The following is a 19,287-nucleotide window of genomic DNA, read 5'->3' as shown; positions in this document are numbered from 1 at the left end:
CCCCATTGCTCACGCACGGATGGAAAGATTCCCCGGTTTAAGGGGCTGACTCGCATGGTAGAGCCACTCTGGGCCGTGCAGTGTTACAGCGTCCTCAGCCGGCAGGCTGCACCGGAAACGATGCTGCTTTTGGAAAGACAAGCAGGGGCCGACTGTTGTTATTGCACTGCTGGCGGGGGCCGAAGTTTGGATGTTTCTGGAAGCTGGACGGTGGAAACACAACAGCCAGGGGATTTCTGCCGCACTCTGCTGTGTTTTCTCAGCCTTCATCTTGATTGTCAACTCATCCGTTTGTGGAGCAGCAGGGTGGCCTTGTGATTAAAGGCCTAGGACCTCCGGGACCCAGTGTTGATTCCCAGCTCTGCCACAGACTCCCTGCACGACCTTGGGCGAGTCACTCCATCTCTCTAGGACTCAATTCAACAGGGCGATAATGATCTTCCTCTTGTCTGTTTTGACTGTAAACTTTTTGGGACAGGCCTATTTAATCCTGTCTCAGCATGGGAGGAGGCTGGACTAGGTCCCTGCCAGCCTCACATTTCTCTGATTCGATGACAGCCCCTCGCTCTACGTGCAGCACCCAGCACAGTGGAGTCTTGATCTTCATCAGTGCCCCTATTTGACACCATAATACAAATAACCCTGCCATGACTCCAGTCCCACATAGCCACCCGCACTCAAATAGCTCCTGCCTTCTTACAGGCAAATCCCCGGTCCCCGGGCAGCCAGCAGAATTCCACGGTGGTAGGATTTCACCCCAGCTGTTTTTACTTTCTCCATCTCTCTGGCTAATCCATCTTTTCCCCACGCAGGACACAACTCCGCTCACCCGGGTACAACTCGTTTATTGCACCACCGCTGCTTGCGCGGGGTCAGTTACCCGACTTACAGACACCACGCCCAGCGCCAGTCTGAGAGCTGGACCCCTCCACAGCCCAGTTCACTGCAACCATCAACATTGCGAGACTAGGAGCAATCCGGGAGTTCCTTGAGTTTTCCTGAGTTGTATTCAGCCCCATGCCCTGCCGCTGGCCAAAGCCGCCGAACGGAACCTGTGCACAGCACGGGCTCGGGGGCTGCTCAGTACTGCCACCTCGTGGCGGCCACGCAGGCTGCCTCGCCACATCCGAGGGAGCTTTGCACCAATCTGAACCTCGTCTCGTTTTGGGAAGGGCTGAGCACCCACAATAAGCCACTAGCTTCGAGAGCAGCGGTGGGTGCTCGGTGCTGCTGCCCATTGGGCCATGGAGCATCGTCTCTGCCTGTTGCTCTGACCCACCAGGCAGGGGAGAGACCTCCAAGCAGAGCCCCTTCCCCCTAGAGTAGCACCCTTGCTCCTTGCTCGGTGATAGGAGGGGAGCCACCTGATTCACACACATGGGGGACTGTAGGGCTAGCACCATGTCTTATGGGGAAAGAGGAGAAGAGGCTGAATGGAGCTGGCCTGGGGTTGGTGAAGGGGCCGTGGCCAGCCTTATCCTGAAAGGCAAACCCCTGCTGAACCAGCCCTACCGATCCCAGGGCCCCGAGTCCTTGGAAATGGGTTGGGAGGGACGCAAGGGCAGTCTGCCTTCTACAGGGGCGGTATCACTGGGATGGGGGTGTCGAGGCGGGTTTCCCGGCTGGGAGAATGGTCTGCCTCCTACGGGTGGGGGGGTAGGAAGGAGTATCACTGGGGTGGGGGTGTCAGAGGACGGTCTCTATCCTGCACTGAAGAAGTGGGGAGTCTTTATCCCTAGCCCTGGGAGGTTGTGGGCTGGGGCAGAAGGGGAAACTCCAGCCTATATGCGTGGATGGGTGAGGCTGCAGATGTTGGAGTCAATGGGGTAAGGGGCAAGGATTTGAGAAGCTAATGAGAAGTTGATCAGATCGCAGTGCGAGGTCTTCAGACCATGCATGAAGGAAGCAGAACAGATAAAGAGCTAAGGTTGATCGGGAGGGAGTGGTCAGACGTTAATAGGGATGGACGAAGAGTCAGAGCTAAGGTTGATGGGGACAGAAGAAGGGTCAGAGCTAAGGTTGATGGGGATGGAAGAAGGGGTCAGAGTTAAGGTTGATGGGGACGGAAGAAGGGGTCAGAGTTAAGGTTGATGGGGACGGAAGAAGGGGTCAGAGTTAAGGTTGTTGGGGACGGAAGAGGGGGTCAGAGTTAAGGTTGATGGGGACGGAAGAAGGGGTCAGAGCTAAGGTTGATGGGGATGGAAGAAGGGGTCAGAGTTAAGGTTGATGGGGACGGAAGAAGGGGTCAGAGTTAAGGTTGATGGGGACGGAAGAAGGGGTCAGAGCTAACGTTGATGGGGACGGAAAACGGGGTCAGAGTTAAGGTTGATGGGGACGGAAGAAGGGGTCAGAGCTAAGGTTGATGGGGACGGAAGAAGGGGTCAGAACTAAGCTTGATAGGGATGGAAGAAGGGGTCAGAGTTAAGGTTGATGGGGACGGAAGAAGGGGTCAGAGCTAAGGTTGATAGGGATGGAAGAAGTGGTCAGAGTTAAGGTTGATGGGGACGGAAGAAGGGGTCAGAGCTAAGGTTGATGGGGATGGAAGAAGTGGTCAGAGTTAAGGTTGATGGGGATGGAAGAAGGGGTCAGAGCTAAGGTTGCTGCTGGACCCTTAGCCAAGGATTCCCTGACATTTTCTTGTTCCAGGTCCAATTCCTGCTCCCACTGAAGTCAATGGCTGCCCTGACCTCAGCCGAAGCTGAGCACCGTGTGCCTGTATTTGCAGGGCAAAGGCAATGGCGGCTCTGCGTCACTCAGGCGCTGGTGTAGTTATAGAAGCTCTGTATGACCATATCCCTGTGGTTGGGGAACCAATCCCGCAGGTGGCACAGCAGCTCCAGCCACCAGGGATAGAATATCTCCCGTGCCCTGCTGGCTCCCCCTTTGATGATGGCAAGTGCGGCTTCTGCAGCTGGATAGGCATTCATGTACACCTTGTCCCTGGAAGGGAACAATCATCCGGTCACACAAACCTACCTGCCACCGTGCTGGCTTGCTCTGTGCAAAGCGACATCTCAGGAGTGAAAGATGCAAACCAGCTACACAGGGCTACGCACGCTCCTCCCATTCGTGCATCCAGATGCATGTACCCAGCCACACATGCATGCACAGCCCCCCCACTCATCCACGTGTGCACTCACTCACGCCCACGCAGACACATGCATGCACATACTCACACTCATGTGTGCACAAGCAGGAACACACACCTAGATGCAAACATTCTCGCATCATACATTCTCTTGCACATATGTGAACGTCTACCTGGGTGCACGCACATTCTGGTTGCACACACACAAATATACACACCTCGTCTTCTCCAAAGCAATTTCAGTGTCAATCAGCCCCAGGACGCAGAGTGTGATGCATACATCTTTCTTCTGCATGGTGAGCTCATGGCGCAAGGAGCTAAAGAATCCATCCAAAGCAAACTTGGTGGCGGAGTAAGAGGTTGTGAAGGGAGTTGAGATTTTCCCTAGAAAGGAAAACAAGAGGGGAGCAAACCAAGTGACACTGCTGGGACAGCATGGCTGAGAGCAAGGGCACAGCTAGGGAGAAGCCACTGAGAGACACACATAGGAACAGAGGATGTGCTACATTGCATCAGGCCGTTGATCCTTCTACACAAGTTTTCTTATCTTCAGCAGTGCTCGAGAATGGTTCTGTCAGAGGACGGGAACACTCAATCCTATAATGCACCAGGACAACCATCCTGCTTGTCGAGAAAAAGATTCCTTGCTGTCCAGGCTGCCCCTGTAGCAATCAGTTCCCACTCTTGGCCAAAATATTTAGTGTGGTCGTTTGGCTGCTGGCCTCCCATGCCCCAGGTGGCTGCATTTCAGTGGTGTGGTCGAGTGTATATGTCCTGGGAAGTGCCCATTCACACTGCAATTGGACTGCTGCAGGCAGGGCTTAGAAACTCAGTCAGGATCAAGCTGAAGCACTGCATGCGGGAGACCGCGGTCTTTATCAGCCACAGCTCTGAGCAGGTTTCATGCACTAACCTGTGAGGGAAGAAACCACCGTCACAGATCCTTTACTCTCAACCAGGACAGGAAGAGCTGCAGACGCCAAGGCCACGTAGCTATGGAAATTCACCTGGAACGAAAGGAGATGAGACATGAAAGGAATGGGGAAGTGGCAGCCGAGGCCAAAACATCAGTTGATAGCGGGAGGGTTGGAGATGGGGTCACCCACCCAGTGCAGAGGTCATGAAATGAACGGGGCAGAGTGCTTGACTGGCTACATTAATCATCCAGGGAAAGGTTGCACCTATCTGGGGGTCTGCACTGATCGGATAATGGGAACACTGCACTTTGGGGGCATTTTAAGATTTCAGATTAACGAGGAGGGGTCAGAGTTAAGGCTATTGCTGGACATTTACCCAAGGATTCCCCGAATCACGTAACAAGGAGGAGATAGCTGTTCTTGGGTTTCCAGCCTGTAAGACGGTGGCATTCACCATCCTGCTCCTAACACCTGGCCTTGGTCCAAATTTACCCCCTTCCTGAGTTTTCCTTTACTGTGAACTTAAATAACAACAAAGAATAACCATTGGGCTAAGCTGAGCTTGGCTGTTTTTTTCCTTCCCCTCCAGGATCTCTCTATCCCTGGCCCCTACTTCTTTTTCTTCTGAGAAGAGGCCTCAAGCCTTTCATATCCTGGAATGGAGCTAATAGGACTCACCTGCTCTGGCCTCCCACGTGAGTCAGTAAAACAGCTCAGCATCACTAGGGACCTAAAACCTGGCATCAGTTGCCTGCTGTATTGGTTTAGTATTTAAATTTCCCAATTTAACATTCCATGGTTTGGCAGGGTTCATTTGCCTCTAGATCGGACACAGAACTACAATTAACCTGAGAATGAGGACCCTGGTATATTCAGGACACTCACACTTAAGGAAGACCCTTTGAGTTTGCAATAGTTTTGTTACAACAGTGACACTATGAAATGAGTGACCATCTATAATATTATTAATACCAATCTGACAAAATTGCAATTAGTTTTACAAGATATGCCATGTAACGTGTCAATGGAAAAGTTATGATTTGCTACATATGATAAGTTTATTTATATGTATGTATATGTAGTATCGTAAGCTGTGAATGTGTGTGACATATCTGTATCTCAACCCTGTGCTGTGTTACTGGGTGACACCCCCAGGCAGATTAGCATCGGCACTATCCAGCCTGCTCGATGGCCCAACAAGGAAACCCAGCTATACAATGCACCTAGGGAGAGAAACCAAGGGCTACACCTCTGAGTCAGCAGGGACATGCTGTGGACAGGGGGCTTCAAGAGTTTTTCCATGCCCATGTGCTGTGCTGTGAGCTTGTATTTGTGACAAGCCACATGGCAAAGGATATAAAAGGCAGCAGCTGCTTGCCACATCTCTCCATCTTGTCTTCAGTCATGCTTCCTACTTCTGGAGTAACTTCTTTACAAACTGAAGCTTTGAGCAAAGGACTGACAGACACATCCAAGTTTTGGATGTGCTCCAGAAGGACTTTAGAAGCCAGCAAGCTCACCAATGCTGCTAAGAACCTAATACATGGATTTAGATGTCACATGCATGTATTGGATTGCTTTGACTATTTAATATCTCTTGTCTTGTCTTTTCTTTTCTTTTCTAATAAACCTTTAGATTTAGAAGCTAAAGGATTGGCTGGCAGCATGGTATTTTGGATAAGATCCAAACTCGTATTGCTCTGGTAATGTGGCTGACCCTTTGGGGATCAGAAGAACATTTTGTAATGTGAATAGTGTTTTAAATAACTTATCACTTGACTGGACCTACTTGCTGATTGGGAGCCAGAGACTGAAATGCAATAAAGGGGGCTTTGTGATTTCTTTTTTGGGCTTCTTGATAACCAGTGCGTGGAATCAGGAGCATCGTTTGTGACTGGTTGATGATTCTAACTGCAGTGGAAGTCACCAGTGTTGGGAGAATCTGCTCTCTTTTTTGCAGTCTGCCCTGACCTTGGCGTTTTCAGTGTGGGCTGCCCTAGGCACCTTGGGTCACAAACACAATTGGCGATATTACAAACTCTACAATGTAGCAAAGTAGACAGAGATAATACAAGCAGCCAGAACTCGCATGCTCGCTCCACCCTTTGCAGGGAGCCCTGAAGTAGGTAAGATGGCCCACGAGTGGTCCTTGGCCTGACAGGTTCCAGGAAATCTCCCGGGAGGGCCTGGACCTTTTAATCAGAGGTTACTCTAACCCCTGCTACACCTAATGCATATTCAGTAGGTGTTTCAGCCCCTTTTCCTTATCTGTATTTCTGAACCCTACTAATGGCAGGCTGCCTTTCTCCTACAGGTTACTAGGCCTTTTAATTCAAGTTTATTAGCATATATCATGGCTGGCCAAACTTACTGACCCTCCAAACCACATGCAGCCATCTTCAGAAGTTCAAGAGCCGGAGCACGCCTGCCAGGCCTCGGAGCTTCAGCGCTGTGGTAGGGTGATGGTGGGACTGGGGCTTCTGCCCCAGGGAGCGTGCATGTCAAAGCCCTGAGCCCCGCAGGTACCTCCCACAGGGCAGAAGCCCCCACACCCCCCTCCCTGCAAGGCTGAAGTTCTGGCAGGCACACCCCATGGGGCAGAAGCCTTATGCCCTGGCAGGTGCCTGCTATGGGGCAGAAGCCCCTATCACCCATGGGGATGAAGTCCTTAGACCCAGCAGGCATGCCCCATGGGGCTGAAGCCCTGAGACACCCCCCCTCCCCTCTCCCCGCTGGGCAGAAGCCCTGAATTCCCCACCCCAGTCTGGTAGGTGGAGAATGGGGGGCTTAGGGGGTTCCGTGAGCTGCACTTTAACTGTAAAAGAGCCAAATGCGGCTCCCGAGCTGCAGTTTGGCCACCTCTGGCATGTATGTCAGTTAGTTACCATGGCATTCTTGTGGCTGGACGTCTGCTGATGTTTCTAATTTAAAATATTTAAAACTGGTCTAAACGGGCCTCTCGCTGTTCCTGACTGGCAGTTTGCCAATACTTGCTGATGATAGCACTCTGTCTGTCCTGTGACATCTTGTGATGCGGGGTCACTTACTGGGTAGCTGCTTATGTCAAGCCTTCAGGCTTAAGGCATTAGTTTGGCTAAGCAATCGTCTTACAGGCTTGAGAGCTGTAAGCGTTTGCATTACTGCCTTAATCCATACCGACACCTTATTTAGCACAGGCCCGTACATCTGTAGCACAATCGCTGGCTACACACTGGGGTGATTTGACAACAAAACCCCTACGTCTGTAAGCAGGGTCCTCGGTGCCAATGCCATGTTACACACCCTCACTAGCTACGACACTGAAGGGTGCCCTAGAAATCCGACAGACAGAGAGATGGATAGGCAGACAGGATGCTGAGCGGCAGAGACCGAAGCAGATTGGCTAGCTACCTACATCCACCCACTCCTCACATCTCAGCAAGCTTCTCAATCAGCGGCAAAGCATTACAGACCTTTCCATTTCACCCTTGTTTAGAGTCAAGGGACCCAATTTCAGGCCTGCTGGCCGGCCTTCAGTGGAGTTGGCCCACATCTGAGCTTGCCCCCAGTCCTCTCAAAGCAAGGAGGATCCCAGGAGGGGCCAGGTTCCTCCCACGAAAGCACACGCTCTGCTGCAGAAACCCACCTGCATGAGCCAGCGGGTGTGATCCACATCCCCGTCCCACATCCGGAAAGGGGTCATGCCAATGTGGTTCAGCACCAGGTGATCCAGTCCTCCTGCAAGGGGCGGAGCAGGATAGGGGTCAAGGTCAGGTAACAGGGCCATCTTCAAACCAGCCATCCATGGGACAAGAGATGGCCCATAAAGGGGGAAGCAAACAGACTAGCTCTTTCCTTTGGGCTGCTGGGAAGAATTCCACCAGCTGGAGCCCAGGATGTTCCCAGTCAAGGGCAGCCTTGGCAACTCCTTGGGACCCCCTCCCCCCACCAGGCAGCACCTAGACTAGAGAGATGGCCGTGGAGGTCTCTCTTTGCAGTGCCTCTTGGCTCCCTTAATTGTTATAGTCTGAGCCTGACTTTCACAGTGATACCCGTTCTCCCCCGGCTTCCCTCGCTTTGCTTCAGACAGCCCCAATACACACCCAGTTTTTGCAAAGCAAACTGCACCACCTTTTCTGGGGCTTGTGGGGAAGCCATATCGGCCGGGATGTAAAAGACTTTCTTTGCTCCCAGCTGCAGACACTTCTCCAGCACCTAGAGGAATAACAACAACAAACAGATCTAAGTAGACTTTTTTGGTGGGGAGATGCAAGGGGCTGTTACTTCATTTACCTCACTGTTTTCATGCCATGGTCAATAAGAGCCAATTACGAACAAAGTTACACATTTACTTCCATCCAACCCAAAGAGGCCCAATTCTCTTTTACATTAAGGGCTTATCTACATGAGGAAATTAACCGGGAATCATTGTAACACTTCAAATTCACAGCCTACCTTAATCCAGAACAAGAGTGTCCATATGAAAAACTATTCCAGAATAGCTATTGTTCTTTAAATGCATATCCAACCTTAATCTGAAATAACTCCCAAATGCAGAGAAGCCCGTTGGCAGTGCAAAGGGGCCTAGAGTACTCCTACTCCAGTGTAATATGGCCCGAACATGAATGAGAATGAAGCCCAAAGGTGACCCTGCAATGTCCTTACATTCACCTTCCCAGAGTCCCACCCCTTCCCGCCAGCCCAGAACCTTACATTGGGCCTATTCTCACATGATTTCTATATTCCAGAGATGGATGAGGTTGTATTTCCAACTTCTTTGAGCTGGCTGGAAAATGTTTTTCCTCCCTTCCCCAAAGAAAATTTTGCGTTTTCAGTGAAATATTTTGCCTGAGAACAGAAATATTTCAATTCTGAAATGCTGCTTCAGTGCCTCATGCTCCCATGTCTCCTCTGTAGGTTGGGCTCCCTCTTGGACCATATCTCCCATGATACACCACAGCATCCCCTCATGGTGCATCAGGGGCAGTCATATGGTGGCACTCAATCATGGGAGATGAAGTCCGGCTGGAGATCTTGGCCCACAGACAAGAATGTGAGCACCAGGCACTCAAACTACAGTTCCCAAGAGGCACTGTGGAAGCATTTCAGAATTGAACAATTTTGGTTTGGGAGTGTGTTTTTCAGCAAAGCCAAAGAAATCGACATTTTGTACAGAAAGCGGACACCTTTCATGTAAAAATCCCTTTAGTCCAAATTTTTGGTCAAAAGACAGTTTTGGTGGAAAATTTTTGACCAGCCCAACATCCGATTCTTTTAAGAGCCACGTCTTCATCCCTTCTGTCCTCTACTCTTACCTTCTGCAGCAGTGTTTCCCTCCTGGCAGTCAGAACTATTTCAGCACCAAACCGGGAATAATGATATGCCATCTGCTCTCCGATACCAGTACTGGCTCCAGTCAGGAGAACTCGGGCGCCAGAGATGCTGTCTTGGGGGGTGAGGAGGAGGAGAGAGAACAAGAAGAAGGGGCTAGTGAAAGAAGAATTAGAGGAATTACAATTACTGATAGGGGGAGCTCTCAAGGTTGGAAGGTTCGGTTAAGTGTCCACAAGTCTGGATGCTTCTCCGAAACTATGGAAGATGCAGGATTGGGCTGGATCTCCCATGCAATCAGGCGGCCTAGTGAGAATAACAGCACATGCTGCTTTGGGTTGGGTTGGAAATACCATGGAAACATCAACTTTCCTGGTACTGAGGTCTCTTCACTTCTAACTGAGTGTCTACCCAGAAACTCAAAGGCTAGTCATGGTCTAAACAGCTGGTCCACAGTCCAGTTGCACTGCAGCTGGTTCAGCCCATCTTCCCCCCAGTCACGGGCTTGGCCCATCATCCCTCAAGTCACGCTGTAGCCAGCTCAGCTCATCTTCTTTAATTTTCCACCACTTAGGCCTCTCTGAAGTCAAGGGGTTTAGATATTTCCAAGGTCTCTGCATTCTGAAGTCCTGAAGGGGAAGTCTGTGCTGTCTCACAATGCACTCGCTGTATATAACCTTACAATTGATTATTCATGATCTGTTTCTTCTTCTTATGAAAAGGAAATCAATTTGGGACACGTATCTTCCAATGGCGTAAGTTACGAGGTGGCTTTCCCTCTTCTGAAAGTATGTGTTTACAATCACCAAGCCCAGCGCAAGACAAATCTGTAGGATCACGTCCCTCCTGGAGTTTCTGGTTCCTATTCTGTGCCCATATGGACTGTTTCATATCCAGCCTTTACATTTCCAATATGTGCATTTAGATCTGCTCTGATAATTATCTTCTCGTTGGATGGTATGTTTCCAATAAGGGACAACAACTCATTGGAACAGTTTGGGAACTCTCCCCCTCCCCCATGCAGCCTCTTTCCAAGCTCTGGCTGTTTCCCGTCTCAGCCTACCTGGGTTAAAGGTGTCTCTCCAGAAGAAAGCCAGGAGCCCGGCTATAATCCCAGCAGTACAAAGCACTTTCCCAGATGGAATCATCTTCCCCGAAGCTTGTGGGGGATGAAAGACGAGAGCTGCAAGGGTGAGTGCAGGGTCCCAAGTGCTATCAACCTCTGTTGTGTGCACAGCGAGCTGACCTGTGTGAACAGGGTAATGGCAAGTGGATGAAATGGCAAGGGAATGGCAAGCTATCCACAGGTAGCTAATAGGCTGGGGAGGCCAGGTGGCAAAATAGCTGCAGTTCCACTTATGGAGGAGAGGGGGTGACATAGCTCTGGAAACGGTTGATGGTTGCAGAAAAGGGGGAGCAGGCCCAGCTGATCAAAGTAGCAGCTGCCATCAGAGTTCCCATGGTGTAAATTCAAGTTGCCCTGTAGGACTCTGATCCTAACACTGCAGGGCTGGGTCCCCTTGTGTGCAATGAAAGCTGTTGGGGTTTCCAAGGTCTAATTAATTACAAATGTATCTGGCACTTGGATAAAACTTGTGCACTTGCGACCTTTGATACATTTTTGATAAGGCCCCTCGTAAACTGATGAAGGACAATAAATAATAAAGCAACAAGCAAAGTGCTGTTGTGGTTAAAAGTTAACAGGAAAGGAAGCAGAGTTGTGGTGCAATGGTTGCTCCCAGGACTGGTTCAAGAACATTTGCCCTGCCTCTCTCAGTAGAACCATTCAGTTGCGTCCCTGACTTCCAGGCTCAAGATTCAGTGCCAGATCCCAAGCTAGTGTAAATCGGCATTGAAAAATCAATGGAGCAGAGTTGATTTACAGCAGCAGAGTGTTGGACCCAGAACATGCAACCTTCTCTCCTCCCTGCCCCGAAATCCAGGGCAACGGCAGCTGGAGGAGGGTGATCCAGTTAAGGGAAGAATAGCTGGAGGCTTGGGGGAAGGAGGCAGACTGTGACATGCCTTGGTGGAAGCCAAGATGAAAGAGGAAATCGTTCTGATAGCCCAGTTATTGCCACCTTGAAGTTCCCAGTCGGTGCCAGGCAAAACTTGAGCAATGAACTTCCCAGTAGCATTTTAGCTCGGGGGGGGGGGGGGGGGGGGAAGTGGTGTCACTGGCACAGACCCTCCTGCACGTGCACATAAATCATAGTAACTTTTAGTGTGTTACTATAGTAACCCCTACTGAGTTACTAACTTTTTTAATTTTAGCAAATTACTTATTTTTTAATTATTAAAGCCTCTCTAGTTATAACAACAATAAAACTTATATGTTGGCGACACTAAAAACCAAGGTTGCCTGTCTAAATCTTCCTTGTATTCTGATAAGCAAAACTGCAGCTCATGCAGCGGTTTGTCCTTGCCTTTTGAAATCCTGAAGATAATCTCTAACTACATTGCATTTGGTTTTCAGCTAGCAGCGGCTGGACACATAAAATAGCTGACTGCAATTACGTTCCATTTTGGGGTTACATAAGACCACATTCTGATCTTGCATAATTCAGTGTAAATAGGAAGGAATTCCTCTAACATCATTGGAGTCACGCCTTGTCAATTGTGGAGACAAAACAGAATCAGGCCCCGTAGTACAGTACACAGCAACTTCTAGACATTAATGAATTTGGCCTCACAGCCCCCTCTGAGTTGGGTAAGTATCATTATTGCCATTTTACAGATTGGAGAAACCGAGGCAGGGAGGAAGTCAGAGCTGGCAACAGAATTTGGGAATTCTGACTCTCAGTCCTGTGCGTCAGTTATACAACCATCCTTTACCTTCCCAAATAGCTCAAAGAGTTGCTATCTATTCTCCCATCCCTCCCTCTCTTCGCCTTTACATTGTGCTCACTGCTCTACCTAAGCACGTTAGTAGTATCTGAGTTTCTACCACTCTTGCCAATACATTATGCTTCAATCCAGAACCTGGAGGGTGTCCTCTAGTGAAAAGGGCTACGGTCTCCATAGCTCTTTCAGTCATTCGCCTCTCTGATGAGATTGTTGATGGCCTTTGTCATGTAGACATTTGTCTACGGAGAAATGGGCTGAGATCTACCAAACTCATAACATGCAGGACATCACACAGCCATGAGACACTGTCACTGTACCCTGTCAGTGATAAGGAGGGGAAAGGCAGTACATTTTCATCCTCAGTCACTCTCTCCAAAACAGCTACAGTATCTATGAAACAGCACTTCCTCATGTCTTGTATCTATCTGTCTGTCTTGAATGAACAGGATTAAAAAAAACGAAAAAGGCGATTTCTACCCTTAATGGAGCATCCCAGCAGAGAATTGCAGAATCAGCACCAACTCCCAGTTTTAGCCATGAACTGAAAATCTAACTTTACATTAGATTCCGAATGCCTGACACACACGGTATACAACTTGCGTTGTTACAAACTCCCACGATCCACCAAATATATCAAATCTGAAATGCAAACTAAATTACACAATATTTTTTTCAGCACCATAAATCATATTCAGCTCCCCCTGCCCTCCCCAAAATGTAACATTTAAATCTGATTCCAAACCCTAGTAAAAATATCAACAAGTTACATTTATATGTCACCTTCCATCCCAAAGGATCTCAGTGTACTAGGCACACTGAAAGTGATATACAAGCTTAGCGTTATGGAAAAGAAGCAGGTGGATTTTACTTCTTTACTTCTCCTTTAAGATTACAATCTGCAAAAGGAAAACTAAAGACCTAACCCAGCACCGAAATACACTGAATACTAATATCATCCACTTACGAAACTGTACATCACTTGCCAGAAACACTCCTCACTTCTTCTGATCTCTCTCCTCTCTAACTCACAGAGTTTTTGCATCTGTAGCCACGCCCCCTTAACACTTAAAGAGACAGACAACACAAGATCAATTTTTTAAAGAGTTAACAATAGTTCCAAAAGCTCCACCTATCCCTAAGACACTCTACCGATTTCCATGACTTTGCAACCATGCTTTCCTACATTTAAAGATTGCATTGCTCTCCCCGTTGGTGTGTGAAAGAGCCAAACAAATGACAGGAGATATAGGCTATACGCAAAGTGCTTTCAAATGCTGCAAAGTCAATCAATGGGAAAAAAGGCAGTGAAAAATCTTCTCTCTCCTGTATTCTCTTTCAGGGATAGTCATCTTAAGTGTTGTTGATAACAACTGAAGGTAAACAATTCACAGATAGAAAGGTGGTTTTAAAGTTGTCCGTATTACCTTAATTTTGAGACTCTGTAGCTATAAATCTAAATCAGCGGTCCTCAACCCACGGACTGCTTGCGGCCTAATAAGCACACAGTGACATCCTCTGGGCCATACAGGTATTATATATATAGCGTGTGGGTATAACATAGAGAATTGCATATGTAGCCCACAATGGTAAATAGATTGAGAACCACTGATCTAATCCTCCCAAAGGTAACAATAAATATCTCTTGGCAGGTTTGTGCGCTCTGCCAGCCTCATGAGATAAACATCCCATTTCCAGGAAGGCTCCAGGAGAACAGTGGTCAGGCAGTCTTACTCCAGCTAACTTCTCTTCCATAGAAACTGCAGCCCGATCTTACAATTGGATCTGTGGGAACGGATCCCTTCATCAACATGAAGCCCCATTGAAGTGACTGGGCTGCATTCTGGGACAACTGTCTACCCACATGGATCCAATTGCAGGACCACAGCGCCTGTTCACATTCCCATTGAAGTTAATAGGACTTTTGCCAATGACTTCAATGGCAAACAGGATCAGGGCCCATACACAAGGCCCCATGTACTCTGTGACACGCTGAACCTAAGTTCTTTGCCCCCACTGATTTCTGCAGCACTCCAGTGGGAATCCCCATAGGGGTAAGGATCCATGCTCACAGAAAGCCACTTGCAGTATCAGGGCCGTAAACAGTAAACAGGAGAAAATATCATAGTATGTTTGTAAAAGCAAATACAGTAATATCTGCAAGGGTTTTTATTGCAGATTATCCTGCAATAGGCCACTGCTAGATGGATTTCATTACTTGTGGTATGGCTGCATTTACCTGCAGGTAGCAGGGATGATGGAATATCAGATACATTTTATATCTTGGTGCCTTCTTGGGAGATAATAGAGAGATGCAACCTTTTTACATGTCGCAGGATTAAGTGGGCAATGGTCAAATGCATTTTTAATGCGTGCAGCAGAATTGCGTAGCTAAGGATGCAATGTGTTTTTCGCGCACGCAGCAAGATCGTGTAGCTGAGCAACGCGATTCTAGTGCACGTTGCAATATTATGCGGAAAACAGCGAGATGGAATTTCATGGCATGTACCACGTTCACTGGGAGGACAGCGAGATGCGCTTTTGGCGCAAGTCACAAGATGCTGCACACGGGTGCGAGTGGGGTGCAGATCTGAGTGCAGATAGCAGGGATTGCGGGAGAGCACCCAGGGAGGAGGATAGCGATGGCAGGAAGGAAGCAGGGATTGTGGGATAACCGCGGGAAGGAAGGATGTGTATGGCAGATAGCAAGGATCCTGGCCAAGGGACGAGGTGCCTTTTTCAAGGGCTTGTGGGTGTCCATCTCTGGCTCTATTTCTCGGGCTATTGGCTGTATTCAGAATTTCGTTGCGGGGAGCAGGTTTGCGGGGAGGACAGCGCCGTGCCCGGAGCAGGATAACAAGGAGCTGGGTTTTTCTGGCCCGGGTGTGGGGGCTGTTGGGACGCACCCTGTTGCAGGCAGCAGGGACCTGGCTCGGAGGGTGGGGAGCAAGCTCGCCTCAGAGCTCATGGAGCTCGCTCTATCGCTATTCGATTGCCTTCCTTTGCTCCCCCGCTGCCCCTCCCCCCCATGCCCACCTGGCTGCAAGGGACGACCTTAAAAGGCCCGGAAGGCTCACCCGACGGGAAGGTCACCTGTCTGGCTCCGCCTCCTGCCTGGCCGCCATGACAGTTAGCGAGGCGGAAGTGTGGCCGCTCCAGGTCACGTGGTAAGGCGGGGCGGGGGGGGGGTTTGAATGAGGTATTCAATGCTGGTAACAATGGTCACCGCCACGTGACACCCCCCCCAGCCGGCCCGGCGGGAAGCTTCAGCGGAGAGAGACTACAACGTCCGAAGGCCTTTGCGGCGCGAGGTCGGGCCGCGGCGCCGCTTGCTCGTTACAGCTGCTACTGCTGCCCTTGGGCCGGCCGCCGGCATGGCTTCGCGGGTCGTCCCCGTCGTCAGGTGAGGGAGGGTCCCCCCCCACCCCGGTCTCCGTAGCGCCCTCAGGGTCCCCCACCGCCCCTCCCCCCCAACTGCTCCCCCCGCCCCTCAGCCTCTCACCTGACCCCCTTCAGCCTCCCCCCGCCCCACAATCCCCCCCCATCCCCTTCAGCCTCCCCTCCCCCACCCTCCCTTCACCCCCTCACCCCCTCTGCCTCTCCTCACGTTCCCGGGCCCAGGGCTCTCGCTCCCCGCAGCCACCTGCTCCCTCCCCCGGCGGCCGGGAGTGGCTGGGCTGGTTTGTTTTTGGGGAAAACCTTGTGCAAAGTAAGAGATAAGGCGGGGAGAGGGGCAGAAAGCCCGGCCGGGGGGGCGGGGCGGAACTCATCACCGGGAAAGGGGCGGAGCCGGGGAAAAGGGGTGGGCGGAGCCTGTGGCATCTTTAGCCCAGAGTGCCTTTCTCCACCAGGTGAGCGAAGCGTTGCCATGCAATGGCCCTCCAGCGCTTTAACCAGGCCCGCGCTAAACCCCTTCCCCGCTCAGGGCCGTGGTGTTCACACCTCTGGCTCTTGTGATGTCACCCTACGACAGGGTCGCTCGTTACCATAGGGTCTTGTGGATTAGATAGGGTAAAAAACGGAGCATAGCTCCTTCCCTTCTTCCCCCCTCTCTTTTGAGTTAGGGAAAAATAAATTCTCCAGGCCTCCCTTCTCCATCATAAAGTTAAAAAAAAAAAAAAAGATAGGGCTCATGCCCAATTTCTCCATTCCCCTTTGCAAGATCACCACTAGTTGTCCACACTTGTATTCCTTGCACACCCAACAGTCAGTCTTAAAAGGCTCAAGGAATTCAGGACGGGTTGGAGTGAGATGATAATTGCAATGTCATTCACTGCATTAGGGACATTTCTACCAAATAATCTGAGTGCTTATTAGTGAGATGTAGTAGGAACTCTCATTAAATATGGATTTCTTACCCACGGCTAGATCTGTTCCAATCCTTGAAAGGGTTGGCACTGTTTTTTGAAGTCAAATATTTTCATGACCCCTTTACTTTTCTTTTTTACACTCTTTTAATAAACGTATCAATAATAGGCCTGTATAATATATTGGTGTGTGGCTTTGGGAGGTTGACAAAGAATACTGGACCTTGAAAGGTGAGGTGGCGTGGGAGTGGCTAGATTTTCTTTGCTTTAGAGTGTAATAAAATATTAATGCCTTGTGTCTGCTGTCCCCCTCCATCCCCCCCAACTGTCTTCTATGTGATCCCCTTTGGGGTTCATGATCTACTGGTTGAAAAGCACTGTTCTGTGGTAATGCAAAGTGGGCTTCTGTTGCTTCTCATTCCCTCTCAGGTTTGTCATCAAAGGTAGCCTGGCTGGAGCTGCCGTTTATGTGGCGTATGATCAGGGGCTGCTGGGGAATGGCAGTCGAGGAGCAGAAGCCCTCAAAAAGGCTCGAGAAGCACTGCCTCCAGCTATACAGGAATGGACGAATTACACAGGCTGGGAGGTAGGGACTGTCCAGACAAGTCTGGTTAGCAAACCAAATGGATTCTCTTTGGTGGCGAGGGCGAGAAGGAAAGTACTGGGGTAAAATCCTTGCTCCATTGATGTCAATGGAGCCAGACTTCATGCCAGCATTTTTTTTAATAGGAGGAGAATGGAAGAATAGATTTTTTTTTTTAACTTGTTAGGAGAGAGAGAACTTATCTGAGGTGGGACATGAAAGGAATAATTTGCAGAGGATGAGAGGAGAGAAAATGAAAAATTGATCTAGGAGTTTTTTTAAATAACTAGTATTCCTGAGCCACCTTTCATCTGAGAATCTCTAAGCACTTTACAAACACTAATGCATTGATCCTCCCTCTTAAAGACCCATTTTCCATGCTGCTTACAGTTAATCAAGTTGTATATAATTTGCCTACTGGTTTTTGTTTGTTTTTGTTTTGTTTTTGTTTCACCAAATCTGTGTCCTTAGATTGTGAGCAATTCAGAACAGGGACAGCTTTCTCTGGAATGTTTGGAGAGCACTGACTATAGTGTGGAGGTGACCATAAATATTGAATAATATCAATAGAAATCCCAACCCCTGACTTAGGAAAGAAGTGTAGGTACAATTTTCTAACTCACCTTAGTGACTTGGGTACCTTAGCTGCTTTTGAAAATGTTACCTTTTGACCCAATTTAACAACTGGGTCAACGGAGTCAGAGCTTAAGTGATTTATCCAAGGTACACCAGGGAGTCTGTGGTAGCTTCTGTTTTTCATTATCCCCCCAAGCCATTATTTAGCAGTTTCGTATATAGTGAGTGTCCAAAAACACTTATGATTTCTTCCCCTCCCCCATTTTCTTGTTGTGTTTTTTTTAGCTTCCATCCACTCCAAAATTTGACTTTTCTGTCTCTGAATCCTGGAACACAGGTAAGACTTGACCCTTTACTGCCTAAGCTATAGAATGGGTCTACTATCAGTGAAACAGTTTATCCTAGAATGCTGGCCTGTCAGATTGAAGGATGAAAGAAGGGAGGGAAGCTGCATGGCCTAGTGAATGGAGCACTGGATTGGGACTGTGGATACCTGGGTTCTAATTCCTGGCTTTGTCACTGGCCTACTGGATGACCATGGGCAAGTCACTTCATTTGTCTGTGCCTCAGTTTCCCCATTTGTACAATGGGGATAATGATGCTGATCTCCTTTGTAAAGCGCTTTGAGATCTACTGAAAAGTGCTATGTAAGAGCTAGGTATTTCTGTTGTTGTTATTTATGCAGCAGGTAATTTAAGACAGCAAAACTGACCACAGTCATGGAGGTAGCAATATAAAGAGACAGTATTATGACGTTTGCTCTTGAGAAGTAGGATTGAAGAGTTTATAAACACAATTGGCTTGTTGTATCAGGATACTTAGTACAGTTGAACTCAACCTTTGCCATGCTCTGCTAGTGTCAAAAGACAAGATGTTTCCCTTTATTCTTATACCAGTTGAAGGTAATATTTTGTCCTTCTCTCGCAGTTATTATCCGAGCATTTTAAAACACTCTGCAAACACTTAGCAAATTAACTCAGTGCACTCATGAGGCAGCTAAATTTCCTCATTTTACAAATGGGGAAACTAAGGCCCACAGAGACTAAGTGACTTGCCCAAGTGACTTGCTCCCTCCACAGAGGGAACCTTTGGGAGGACCAGAAATAAAATCCAGATCTCCCAAGTCCCAGTACTGTGTTAACCACAAATCCATCCTTCAGACCTGGTTTGAGGTTGTGTGGGTCAGATTTCCCCAGCTCAGGGTCCACTGAGGACAGATGAGACAGTAAAACTGCAATAGAGTCTAGAATTACTCATGCCTAAGTTTGTCTAAAACCTCCTTTCATAAGGATAGATCTCACCTATTAAATGGGGAGATCTGTATGATCCATCCTGAGTAACAAATTCAGCTTTGTTAACGCTCTTCTTAGGACATCTCTCTGCTGCTTTTTTTGCAGGCGTTCAGGCCACCATATCTGCTCTATCTGTGGCTCCCACCAGGATCCGTGAATACACCCAGGATGGCTGGAAGTACGTGAAGGACCTCATCAAATGAATGTTCTCTCCAACATTTGCTGTTCCCTCCATGCTACTGTCTCTGGGATGAGACGTAGTACACACCACTAGAGGGCAACTCAGCCACACAAAGGCTCCAATAAAAGACTCTGGAACTTCCCTTTGCATGTGGGTTGGTGTTAGCAGGCAAGCTCTGCAATGATTGGT

At 48.9% G+C, this 19,287-nt stretch overlaps 2 protein-coding genes across 3 annotated transcripts; one reads left to right on the top strand and one right to left on the bottom strand.

Annotated features, from left to right (window-relative positions):
* Window positions 1-829: 829 nt before the first annotated feature.
* On the bottom strand, window positions 830-10,542 carry HSD11B1L (hydroxysteroid 11-beta dehydrogenase 1 like). Its single transcript, XM_067554627.1, has 7 exons — window positions 10,379-10,542; window positions 9,300-9,430; window positions 8,088-8,199; window positions 7,631-7,722; window positions 4,002-4,095; window positions 3,307-3,472; window positions 830-2,940 (listed from the first exon to the last, which is right to left on the bottom strand). The coding sequence occupies exons 1-7, from the start codon at window positions 10,461-10,463 to the stop codon at window positions 2,754-2,756; spliced, it is 867 nt and encodes a 288-aa protein (XP_067410728.1). The 5' UTR covers window positions 10,464-10,542; the 3' UTR covers window positions 830-2,753.
* A 4,705-nt stretch (window positions 10,543-15,247) lies between these two features.
* Window positions 15,248-19,239, top strand: MICOS13 (mitochondrial contact site and cristae organizing system subunit 13). Of its 2 annotated transcripts, none has more exons than XM_067558616.1 (4): window positions 15,248-15,326; window positions 16,896-17,052; window positions 17,911-17,962; window positions 19,023-19,239. In XM_067558616.1, exons 1-4 carry the CDS (start codon window positions 15,283-15,285, stop codon window positions 19,118-19,120), a joined length of 351 nt encoding a protein of 116 aa, XP_067414717.1. In that variant the 5' UTR covers window positions 15,248-15,282; the 3' UTR covers window positions 19,121-19,239. The 2 variants fall into 2 exon arrangements, with proteins under 2 accessions (XP_067414717.1, XP_067414725.1); XM_067558624.1 differs by lacking the exon at window positions 15,248-15,326 and adding an exon at window positions 15,405-15,562.
* The last annotated feature ends 48 nt before the right edge of the window (window positions 19,240-19,287 follow it).

Source organism: Emydura macquarii, unplaced genomic scaffold, assembly GCF_026122565.2.
Source record: "Emydura macquarii macquarii isolate MOO-44397 ecotype Brisbane River unplaced genomic scaffold, CSIRO-AGI_Emac_v2 contig_306, whole genome shotgun sequence".
Lineage (NCBI taxonomy): Eukaryota > Metazoa > Chordata > Testudines > Chelidae > Emydura > Emydura macquarii.
Note: the sequence above shows the minus strand (reverse complement) of the source record. Positions and strands in the feature narration are given on the sequence as shown.

Coding starts and splice junctions, on each gene's coding strand:
- HSD11B1L (XM_067554627.1), bottom strand. CDS start 10,463: ATGATTCCATCTGGGAAAGTGCTTTGTACTGCTGGGATTATAGCCGGG. Junction 7,723..8,087: donor GTTTGCTTTGCAAAAACTGG/GTGTGTATTGGG, acceptor CGCCCCTTGCAG/GAGGACTGGATCACCTGGTG. Junction 3,473..4,001: donor GGTGGTTTCTTCCCTCACAG/GTTAGTGCATGA, acceptor TTTCCTTTCTAG/GGAAAATCTCAACTCCCTTC.
- MICOS13 (XM_067558616.1), top strand. CDS start 15,283: ATGACAGTTAGCGAGGCGGAAGTGTGGCCGCTCCAGGTCACGTG. Junction 15,327..16,895: donor TGGCCGCTCCAGGTCACGTG/GTAAGGCGGGGC, acceptor ATTCCCTCTCAG/GTTTGTCATCAAAGGTAGCC. Junction 17,053..17,910: donor CGAATTACACAGGCTGGGAG/GTAGGGACTGTC, acceptor TGTTTTTTTTAG/CTTCCATCCACTCCAAAATT.